This window comes from Cervus elaphus, chromosome 12, assembly GCF_910594005.1.
Source record: "Cervus elaphus chromosome 12, mCerEla1.1, whole genome shotgun sequence".
NCBI classification, from domain to species: Eukaryota; Metazoa; Chordata; class Mammalia; order Artiodactyla; family Cervidae; genus Cervus; species Cervus elaphus.
The window spans coordinates 82,113,868-82,126,071 of NC_057826.1; the positions used below are offsets into that span (position 1 = coordinate 82,113,868).

Sequence of the window (12,204 nt, forward strand, 5' to 3'; positions counted from 1 at the left end):
TTCTTCAATTTAAGCCTGAATTTGGCAATAAGAAGTTCATGATCTGAGCCATAGTTAGCTTCCAGTCTTGTTTTTGTTAACTGTATAGAGCTTTTCCATCTTCAACAGCAAAGAATATAATCAATCTGATTTCCGTATTGACCATCTGGTGATGTCCACGTGTAATGATCTCTTGCGTTGTTGGAAGAGGGTGTTTGCTATGACCAGTTCGTTCTCTTGGCAAAGCTCTGTTAGTGCTTGTTGTTACATATTTATAAGTCTCCCTCTCCCACTGAACTTTGACTTGCTTAGGATCAGAGCTTCCTCTAATTTCAGTGTCCCTGACCCCCAGTCAATGTCAGGGTTGTGCTCATGGACTCTAAGCAAAAAGCCACAGTAGGGAGTGACTAGGAGTGTTATACTAGGAGTCATCTACGAAGATGACTGCTCTAAAAGACCACAGACCCTTTTTCTCTTAATTGACTAGCTTTATTTATTTTGATGTCTTTATTTGGCTACACCATGTGGCATATGGGAACTTAGTTCCCTGACCAGGGATTCAACTTGCACTCCCTGCAGTGGAAGCATGGAGTCTTAACCACTGGACCACCAGGGAAGCCCCCATAAATTCTTTATTCATACTGAAGTGTGTCAGCTTCACTTCCTCATACACATGTAGGCAAGGATAAAGAAAGTCTTTCTTATTTTTAAAGTCTACATTCAGAGATCATTAGGGTTGCATTTATTACTGATACTGAAGTACTATTTCATCGAGGACATCTTATATGATCAGAACAATCCTAAAGACACATGGCCATGCATGGTATGGCTTAACATTAAATATGCACATCCGAGGGCATAAAGGCTTCACTGGCATGAAGTTACCTGTAGGCTGACTTCTGTCACTTTAAATATGACTGAAGGGTGATTACATTAAAACCACATCACAGCTGAAATGCTGGGTCTCTCAGCTTGTTTTGTGGATGGGCAGAGGGAAAGGCTTCCCTGGTGGCTCAGATGGTAAAGAATCTGCCGGTCAATGCAGGAGACCCAGGTTTCACTCCTGGGTCGGGAATATACCCTGGAGAAGGGAATGGTTCCACACTCCAGGATTCTTGCCTGGAGAATTCCATGGACAGAGGAGCCTGGAGGACTGCAGTTCATGGGGGTCACAAAGAGTTACACATGACTGAAAGGCTAACACTTTCACTTTCAAAAGGAAAGGACTCTCAACCACAGGTAACTCAAAGGACAACAGGGGATTCTGAGCAAGTCTGACCATTTCATCCACAATTCCATGACTGAGCACTTAGGAAATGGGAGCTGTTCAGATATGTAGACATCTTACTCCATTGTCTTCAGCCACATTCACTTATCCAGGTCCAAATCTTTTTTCTGCTAACTGTGCGTCAGCACATGCCGAGCTTGAACCTGACCTTATCTGAACCTCACAACAACTCTGTGCAGTAGGTACAATTACTGTCCCCAGATTACAGATGGCCCTCAAAGAGTTAACTTGGCCAAGGAAACTCAACTCCCAGTGTTGGAGCTGGGGTTTATATCCAGCTCAGATTTGCTCCCAAGCTCACTAAACCTTTAAGACGTAACCAATTAAGCCAGTTGATTAGAATTGCTTTCTGATTGTTTACTGGGTTTAAATGTTTCTCACCTGTCAATCTCATGTAAGAAAGACCAGCAAGACCATGTGATACTTCTGTATTCTGAGATGTTAAAGAATAAATTGCCCATTAAGACCATGATTATTTGGGACTTCCCTGACCATCCAGTGGTTGACTCCACACTTTCACTGCAAGGGGCACGGGTTTGATCCCCAGTTGGGGAACTAAGATAGTGATGCCATGCACAGCACAGCAGGTAAGAAAGAAATGAAAAAAGGAAGAATAAAATAAAGAAAGTTAAGGGGAAAAAAGCAAGGAGAAAGACTGTGATTATTTATAGTGGATAAGAGGAGGCAAGAGGGCAAAAACATGAGTTTGCACAAACTCCGGGAGGTAGTGAAGGACAGGGAAGCCTGGCGTGCTGCAGTCCATGGGGTCCCAAAGAGAGGGACACGATTGAGCAACTGAACAACAACAAAAGAGGAGGCAAGAGGTCAAAAGAGAGTCCCTGCCACCTGGCAGGCACCGTGACTTGCTTGTCTTGTCTGTTACTATGCTGTTTCCTTGACCTCAAACGCTCTTTCCCCTGTTTTGGCTATCCTTGAAAGCCCAGCTCAACTGTTCCCTTCCCCAACCCTGTGGCCTCCTGCCCTATATCCCTAGAGTTCTTCCCCTCACTAAGTGCTCCAGCACTGAGCGTAATGACTTACAAGTAGCTCATTTAGCACACTTCTCTGCTGTGTTGAAGGAGACATCATGACCAGTGATGAGGCACTGTTCCGAGATTTGGAAGCCTGCAAAAACATTTCCCTTAATTCAGACCACCTGCCATACACATGACCTCACAGCTCAGAACTGAGCCCCTTACTGTGAAGGAGGTCTTAGAAAGGAGGCATTCCATCAAGAACTGGAGTGGGAGCGGCTTCCCTGGGGAGGGGAGGCAGTGATTAAGACTCTGAGCTTCCACTGCAAGGTGCACTGGTTCAATCCCTAGTTGGGGAACAAAGATCCCACATGCCCTGTGGTGCAGCCAAAAACATTTTTTTAATAAAAAATAAATAAAACAACTGGGGTGGGATGTACTGGGCACATAATTAAAGGGATGAAGTTCTGAAATCAGTGGATATTTCCAACCAGCCCTGGGTTACTCTCCCTTCTTTTTCTTCTCCCAGATAACTGGGAGAGAACTCTAAATGTATGCATTATTTTTTAATCTTTGAAAGGACATAAGTGAAAGCCTGCACTCGCTGTTCACAAAATAGCACTGCCCTTCACCTCTTTCATTTTTGAGTAGGAAGATTTACATAATTGGGGGACTCATGCAATCACCCCTTTTGGACATTGAGAAGTATACGAACATGTCTACATAAGGTCATTGAGGCTAAGATGCTGGAAACCATGGGTCCACATGGAGAATGCACAAATAAGACAGCACAGCAGGACTGAGACTGCTCTCAGAAAAGCCTGCTTGCAAGGTTGGTCTTTGGCTGATGTCTGGGGACTTGGATTTCAGAAGGGTTCCCACCACTTCCTAAGTGGTAAGAGTGAGTCACTATGCTCCAACTATATTGTACAAGCAATATATTTTATGCTGAGCCCCTGCTTTTCTTCTGGGAGCCTGGCACTTTAGTAAGTAGCAACTTACTAAATCCTTCAGAGGGTGCCTCCGAACTAGCCCCCAGTATAAACTTTGGCCATGGAGTCTGTAATGAGCTTCCCTGTAGATGATACTTCACACGTGTAATAACTCACTGCTGAGGGAATGAAGAAGTACATCCTGTGTAACTCCGCAGGGACAGGACTCTTGGAAGACTGAGCCTGCTTTTCTCTGGACCTGGTCCCGTGCACCTTGCCTTTTGCTGATTTTCCCAGTAGCCTTTCATTGTCATAAATCATAGCTGTGCCTTCAACTGTATGCTGAGCCCAGTGGGTCTTCCTACAAATCATTAGACCAAGGCGTGGTTCTAGGAGCCACTAACAGGGAGTCTTAAAGTGTTCATGGGGCACAGCCCAAGTCACAAGAAGCCATGGGCTTAAAAAAAAGAAGATATGCATTTAGGTTGCCTCAACATCCTGGCTATTGTAAATAGTGCTGCAATGAACACTGGGACTGAGGAATGGATAAAGAAGATATGTTGCATATATACAATGGAATATTACTCAGCCATAAAAAAGAACCAAACTGGGTCATTTGTAAAGACATGGATGGGTCTAAAGTCTGTCACACAGAGTGAAGTAAGTCAGAAAGAGAAACACAAGTAAAGTATATTAAAGCATATATGTGGAATCTAGGAAATGGTACAGATGAACCTATTTGCAGGGCAGGAATAGAGATGCAGGTGTAGAGAAGGGACACGTGAACATCACAGGGGGATGCGGGTGGGATGAATAGGGAGATTAGAGCTGACATATGTACACTACCATGTGTAAAACACATAGCTAGTGGGAACCTCCAAAAAGCACAGGGAGCTCAGCTCGGGGCTCTGTGGCCACATCGATGGGGGGGTTGGGAAGGTGGGAGGGAGGTCCAAGAAGGAAGGGATGTACATATACATATAGCTGATTCACTTCGTTCTACAGCAGAAACATTGTAGATGCAACCATACCCCAGTATCTTAAAAAGAAGATGTGTATTACTGTGACCTCTAAGGAAAGATATCTCTCAATAAGGACAAGTAGGATGTGGCTTGGGGTGACGGGGTGCAAAGTGTTACAGTGAAAAGAAGGGACTTAAACCTGTACAATCCTTTGTCAACATTTACTTCTTTGTCTAAGAAGATGTGTGAGACACTGCTTTACCTATTTGCAAAATGATGCAGACATCATGAATTCACGAGAATTTAAAAAAAATATTCCTTGCAATTCAGTCTCCTCAGTAGTGGAGTTATCCAGCACCAGAAGAAACCACAGCTTCTACATAGGCAAATACAGCCCTGCTGTTGGCAGCATAGGCCTGGAAAAAGGTGCATGCTTCAAAAACAGAGGTTAAATGAAAGAAATGCTAAGTGTACATCAGGTCTGTTTGAGCGTCCTAAGGGTGCGCTAAGTTGCTTTGGTCACGTCCGATTCTTTGTGACCTCACAGACTGTAGCCCACCAGGCTCCTCTGTCCATGGGATTCTCCAGGCAAGAATACTGGAGTGGGTTGCTATGCCCTCCTCCAGGGGATCCTCCCGACCCAGGGATTGAACCACATCTCCTACTCCTCCTGCTTTAGCACTTAGCACCACCTGGGAAGCTGATATATGCTAAACGCCTTCTCTCTTCTCCTTCTCTTCATGGATTACTTGGTCCTCAAAATTAAGACACATACTAGTCAATGGGAGAGTGTATTCTACATTAGAAATTAATTAATTTCATTTTAAAAGAATTGCAATGGATATTCAAGAACAGGGACCATGTCTTATGATGAGCACAAGTATTTTTTTCTGTGATATTAAGAAAGCACTTTCTTAATATCAGCTCATTTGATCCTCATAACAACTCTATGAGGTAGACAATATGACTTCTATCTTCCATGGAGCCTCATCCATTACAAGACAAGCAATGATGCTCAGTTAAGACTTCCTGGTTGACTGATTAGTAATGGCTTTAGGAAAATTACTGCTTTAAAAAATTAATAATTCCTGAAGTCTGTCAGTGGAAGAACATGCTGAAAAGAAATCCAGGCATTCAGAGGAATTATTAAAATCACAAATTAAGTCATTTCTATGGACTCTGTGGCAGGAAATATATTTTTAATGAGGAAATTGAAGCTAATATATAACAGCTGTCCTGTTACCCAGTAAGACTATTAAGGCAGATTAAATAATTAATGAGAAATTTAGCAACTTGGAAATTTAACCTTTAAAGATTCTCTTATTTCTTTCTCTTTTATATCGAGTTGGCCAAAAAGTTCTTTCAGGCTTTTCTGTAAGATGGAAAAACCCAAAAGAACTTTTTGGCCACACTCAATATAAAGTCTTTAAAACTGATATATTGGTTTCCCAGGTGTCTCAGTGGTTAAAAAAAAAAAAAAAAAAAAAAAATCCTCCTGCCAATGCAGGAGATGCAGCAGACAAAGGTTCAAGCCCTGGGTCAGGAAGGCCTTCTGGAGGAGAAAATGGCAACCCACTGTAGTGTTCTTGCCTGGAAAATTCCATAGACAGAGGAGCCTGATGAGTCCACGGAGTCGAAAGAGTTGGACATGACTGAGTGATCACAGCACACAAACTAATTTTTTTTTTTAAAAAAAAAGTATATTTGGTCATCTTGTATAGCTTCCATTTATAACTTGCTTTGCTGTAGAGTCATCAGCTATGGAATCTTCAGCAGTGTTTCACTGTCAGACTTTTTCAGGGAACCTCCAGGAAACTTACTGGATGATACCCATGATGGTCAAACCTCCCCAAACTCCCCCATCTTTGGCACCATTATTGGTTGCCCTAAATTAGCTAAACTGCGCCTGACTCACAGGCCAATAAGCAAAGAAAAAATAGTGTTAATATAAAGCCACTGAGAATGTGGCAGTAGGCTTGATCAGCAATAGTGATCATCAATAAAAAGACTCATGAAGTTATCTGTAAGTTACTAAAGTAATAACCTTAGAAAAGTATATGGGAGAACACATGAAAAGGAATGAGAGGAAGGGAGCATTCACACGGTCTAAAAAACCATGCCCTTGCTGTCTTCTACCGTGCATACTGCCGACCAACAGAAAGATAAGAGAAGCAGCTGTTTCCAGGGCCAGTCTCGGGCGGTATGTACTCACGTTCGTGTTGCACAGCTTGTACTGCCGATAGGCCCCGATGCAGGAGATGGCTGTAGATCTGGTGGGCTGGGAGAAGCTCTGAGCTGCCCTGGGGGCCCCCAGCCCAGGGCTGCTGCTTGCTTCCGGGCTGTGGAAGAGACTGGAGGCTGCAGGGAAGCCTTGGTCATGGGTCAAAGGCAGCTGGTAGACAGAGCCCTCTGAGGCTTGCAGTCCAGAATGCGGGCCACTGTCACTCTGGTACAGAGGTCCATGCTGGGGGGCCTGGTGAGCTGAAGGGTGGTAGCCATGGCTAGAGCCAGATGCCCCCTGGGACCTGGAATTCCGGGATGAGGGCCTCTGCCGCCGAAGCCTCTGGGGTGGGTGTGCAGAATCTGTCTGCAACGGTAAGATGTACGGGGCTTTCCCATAACCATACTTGCCAGGGCCGATGGGACCTCGGGTCCTGCTCCTAAAGAGAAATACACAAGAGAGGATTTTCATGTTATCCAGAACCTCTGGTCCATGGGAGAGGGGACTGGGTAGGAACAGAAGCCTGGGAGAGAGCCTGTGGTGGAACAGAGAGGTAACAGGAGACTTTCCAGGGGAAGGGTTAGGCCAAAACAGAGGCTCTACAGAGGCTGGAACGTAGAATGAAAGTGGAATCAACAGTGGGTGATGGGGACCCAGAGGGATCGGGTAGAGAGGGAGGTGGGAGGGGGGATCGGGATGGGGAATACATGTAAATCCATGGCTAATTCATGTCAATGTATGACAAAAACCACTACAATATTGTAAAGTAATTAGCCTCCAACTAATAAAAATAAATGAAAAAAAATAAATAAAAATAAAAAAAAAAGAAAATGAAGTTAGAACAGTAAGCTGTGGCTAGTATGTGTCTTATGTCAGGGAGTTTGGGTGTTTTGTAGGTTGTAGAGAGCCACTGAAGGTTTTTTGATTTTTATTGGACTACAATTGATTCATAATGTTGTATTAGTTTCAGGTATAGAGCAAAGTGAGTCAGCTATACATATATCCACTCTTTTAGATTCGTTTCCCATATCGGCCATTACAGAGTACTGAGTAGAGTTCCCTGTGCTATACAGTAGGTTCTTATTATTAATAGTTATCTATTTTACATATAGTATTTGAGAAGAATAAAGAGAAAATAGTCATTTCAGCCATAGTAACATCTTGTTCACTTTTCTCCAGCCAATAATAGTTAGTGGGGTTTTTTCCTCACTCAACTGTACTAATATTTCAGACCCTGTTTCCACGACCATTCATGTCCAAATAGCTTTTCCAGGCAAGAGGAACTTAGCTAAGCAACCAGAGACTAATGCAGTCCTGAGCCTTGACTTTCCCTGGGTCAAACTCAATCCCTGAAGAAACTTGAGGAGGTTGAGCAACTGGCTACGCCATCATTTAAGTCAACTCACAAGGAATAATGGATAAAGGGCCATCTTCACATTCGTATGGATCTTTAGGTTTTGCCAAGAGCAGTTGCCCAGTGGGATCTTATGACAATTATGTAAACAGAGGGGTTTTTCACCCCAGGGAGAAAAAAAAATCCCTGATTTATAGCTTCTGTCCATTTCCATAGTGCAAATGCTCCCACCATGGCCAATTGCAAGCTACCAATGTGAAGACACAATCAGCTCTAGCAAAGAGGCAAAACCAGCTCTAGCACACCACTCCATGCAAATTTATTGTACAACTACTGTTTTCAAAATACAGAGCTAGGAGTGATGAAGAAATATAAAAGTGAATCAGACGGGGTTCCCGAGACCCCAACCATACAACTGGAAGTAACTAGAACATAACACAAGGTGGGGAAACAGCCTTGGAAGCAATACAACAAGCAATGCGCTGGTAATCTGAGGCAAGAGGAAGAACTTCTATCTGAGTAATCTCAGAAGGTTTCATCATCACTCATCTGAGAGTTGGGAAGCAAGGTTCCAATACTCTGTGGAAGGATTTAAGTAAGTCACAGAACTCTTACTTATTTGTAAAATGACTGAACTGGATTAGATGACTGTGAAGGTCGTTCCAGCTCTAAAATTATATGCTTCCATAATAATTAATTCTACATTTATGTAAAACTGTAAATGTGCCCATGGGTTCCTACAGGATGTCCCCGTTAAAATAAGCACATTAAAACAGCAATCAAGGTGAAACACTAATTTCTGCCCTCTTGAAGAATTCTTTCTTCACTCTACAGAACCACAGAATATAAAATTTAACAGACCACAACTAATTATTAACATCTTTATCACAAATTGCACCTTCATTCTTAGCTGATATGGTTTTGAATTAAACTGCGCTGGTGTTTATTTTGCCTTTAGGCATTTCTCAATTAATCTTGGCAACACTTAGGACTCTATTAACGATGGGGGTTTCAGAATGCTGCTTTAAGAGACACAATTAAGAAGTTAGTCATATATGTGTGTGTGTCTCTGTAGATACACACACACACATATATATATATGTTGGATGTAATTTGCTTTTTTCTTCTTGTGGCAGGCCAGGTAAAATGAATGACATCATGCAAAAGTGAAGGAAAGAATTTCTCTGTGTGTGTCTTTCTTTTTTTTAAAGATCTGAAAGCCTAATAAAAATTCTAGCTTCAAAGTAAGTACGGGTGGAAACCCCAACCAAAGGTAACAGAGAAATAAACACATGTGGAGTGACGCTTCTCAAATTTGAATGTGCACAAAAATCTTGTTGAGAGGCATATTCTGACTCAGTAGGCTGGGGAAGGGGCAGGATTTTTCGTGTCTAATAACCTCTCAGGTGATAATGGTGATGCTGGGGTCCACAGACCCACTACTTTGACAAAGTCACAGAATAGAACAGAAATTCCAAGCAAAAGAGTAAGAATTCAACAACAAAATTTTTCAGGTTTAATGGAGAAAGATAGCTATAAAATTGTTTCAAAAACCTCTTAGCCTGTGACACAGACAAAAATTCTGCTGGTTTGAGCCAGAATGCACTGCTGAAGCTCAATCAGTTAGAGGTGCTGAACCCAGACTGACTTGACCTTGCTCTTGGGAAGTCCAGGAGGCAGAGGGAGAACTTACAGTTGGCCAATGACTTGTGTAAGCATCTTTTCAAAGGCTGCCCATCACCCCAGAGGGGGTAACATATACATGTGCAAATGTATATTTTTATATTCACATTGCCTCATGGGAGGCTCTGCTAAGAACCATTCAAAACCCATCCAAACAGCAACACCATTGGAAAGAGGATGATTCAGAAACAAGCGACCAGTTAATTCTGTTAAACAGACTACAGAGAATGAGCAGCCAATTAAGAGTGTGCTTGTGAGAGATATGATTTCTGAATTCTTGACTCAGAACACTTGGACAAGCAGCAGATTCATCCCCACTTGGCCAGGACAATGTGTGTTTCCCTTACAGCCGGTCAGAGCTAATAATCCTGATGGTTCAGAATGGCCTCTTCCCCACAGGACAGAGTCCATCTGGCCACTTGCAAGGGTAGGTTTATGCAGAGTTGGGATAATAAGCACAGATGTGGCCGAGGGGATCTGTGTAGCCAGTTAACCCTTCCAGGGGCTCATGTGGTAGGTGCCTGGGAGCTGTTAGGTTGATCAGTTTTGCTTCCTCTGCCCATCACCCAGCTCTGGGATTTTTCCATTTGTCAAAGTCGTAGCTAAGTTTAGAAAGTTAGGTCTTGAGAAAGTAACAGAAAAGGCCTGACTTGAAAGTCAAGGACATTGACGTTAGTACAGCAGAGTGGTTAGACTTGGACTTTGAAGCCAGGTTTCCTGGGTTTGAACCCCAGCTCTGCCACCTGCTAATTATGCAATGTGGGTCTGTCACTAGTCCTTCTGAAACACTTAGGATGCAAATGGAGGTGCTCACTGGGTCATTCACAGAGATGCGGATGAACCTAGAGAATGTCATAGAGACTGAAGTAAGTTAGAAGGAGAAAAATAAATATTGTTTATTAATGCATATATGTGGAGTCTAGAAAAATGGTACAGATGAACCTGTTTACAAGGTAGAAATAGAGACACAGACAGAGAGAACAAATGGATAGATACCAAGGGAGAAGGAGGGGGATGAACTGGGAGACTGGGATTGACATTTTATACACTGCTGCTGCTGCTGCTAAGTCGCTTCAGTCGTGTCCGACTCTGTGTGACCCCACAGACGGCAGCCCACCAGGCTCCCCCGTCCCTGGGATTCTCCAGGCAAGAACACTGGAGTGGGTTGCCATGTCCTTCTCCGGTGCATGAAAGTGAAAAGTGAAAGTGAAGTCGCTCAGTCATGTCCGACTCTCAGCGACCCCATGGACTGCAGCCCACCAGGCTCCTCCGTCCATGGGATTTTCCAGGCATGAGTACTGGACTGGGGTGCCATTGCCTTCTCTATGTATAGCTGTTGACTTTACTGTACAGTAGAAACTAACAGAACATTATAAAGCAACCATATTCCAATTTGATAAAAAAAAGAGATAGTCACTCTCAGCATTGTGATGTCTCCTTAAATGTTGCATCTCAGATCCAGCCCTGGCCCTGCATACATTAATAAATAAAGATGATAATACTGCCTTGCTTCCAGGTTGTTGTAAAACGTAAACAACTTAAGTGCAAAGGATTTAAACAATGCCTGACACAGAGCATTGTTTTGTATAAATATTTGCTTTTTTAAAAAAATGTTCAAGCTTGGCCATTTACCAGCTCTCCAAACTTGGACAAAAAACACACCCTCTATGTTCTTACCTAGAAAACGAGAGCTACAGCCACTAGGCTGGTTATAATAAAAGGAACAAATAATAACAAGTGTTGGAGAGGATGCAGAGAAACTGGAGCTCTCAGACATTCCTGGTGGGAAGGTAAAATGGTGCAGTCACTTTGGAAAACTATCCGGAAGTTCCTCAAAAAGTTGCATGGAGTATTTCCACGTGACCCAGCAATTCCAATCCTCCTAGGTACATAGGGAAATGGAGACGTATGTCTGTGCAAAGACTTGTGCTGAATCTTGTACGTGAATATTCATAACAGCTCTGTTCATAATGGCCAAGACATGGACCCAGATGTCTATCACCTGATGAATGGATAAACAAAACATAGTCTATCCATATACTGTATTATTACTCAGCCATAAAACGGATGGAGTACTGATATGAACTATAACACTGATGAACCTCAACAACATTCTAAGTGAAAAAAGCCAGACACAAAAGGCTACAGATTGGATGATTCCAATTATATGAAATGTCCAGAACAAGCAAACTCATAGAGACAGAAAGCAGATTATTGCTTACTAGGGGAGACTAGGCAGCAACTGCTAAAGGGTATGGGTTTCTTTGGGGGATGATGGAAATGTTCTGTAATCAGAGAGTGGTGACTGTTGCACAATCTTGTGAATACACTAAAAATCACTGAATTATACACTCTAAATGGTGAGTTTTATGGTACATTAATTATCTCAGTACAACTGTTATTTTTTTAAGTGAGATCATGAATAATTCCCAGCTTATCTACTGGATGAAGATGTTGTAAAGATCAAATTGAGGTTACCATAGGAGTGCATGTTTTGAATCTGAAAGCAGTTTTTATCATTCATTTTCCATCACTTGTTTCAACAACCTTTAACACACTTCTATCGATCTATGAGCTTCATATGTGATATTTTTTTCTGCTTGTTCACATTTCCAAGTCTGACAACATGAGTAAATGCAGAGCTTCCCTTCCCAACAATGGTAAGAACAGGACAGCAAGGGTTCTGACACCAGGTTCTGGTCTCAGTTCTTCCAACGACCTTCTATGGGTGTCTGGGGAAATTGTTGTTTCTTGAGAAAATGGCTACAAATAGCATTTCGGAAATAGTAACAAACACATAAAACATTTTCC

At 42.6% G+C, this 12,204-nt stretch overlaps 1 protein-coding gene across 5 annotated transcripts in view; it reads right to left on the minus strand.

Moving 5' to 3' along the window:
* THSD4 (thrombospondin type 1 domain containing 4) overlaps positions 1-12,204 on the minus strand; it is a 639,243-nt gene that overhangs the window by 509,622 nt on the left and 117,417 nt on the right. For all 5 annotated transcript variants that reach the window (XM_043919742.1, XM_043919743.1, XM_043919744.1 and 2 more), the window contains one exon: positions 6,348-6,795. In XM_043919742.1, the coding sequence (XP_043775677.1) occupies positions 6,348-6,795 (448 nt within the window). The remainder of the gene's footprint in view (positions 1-6,347; positions 6,796-12,204) is intronic.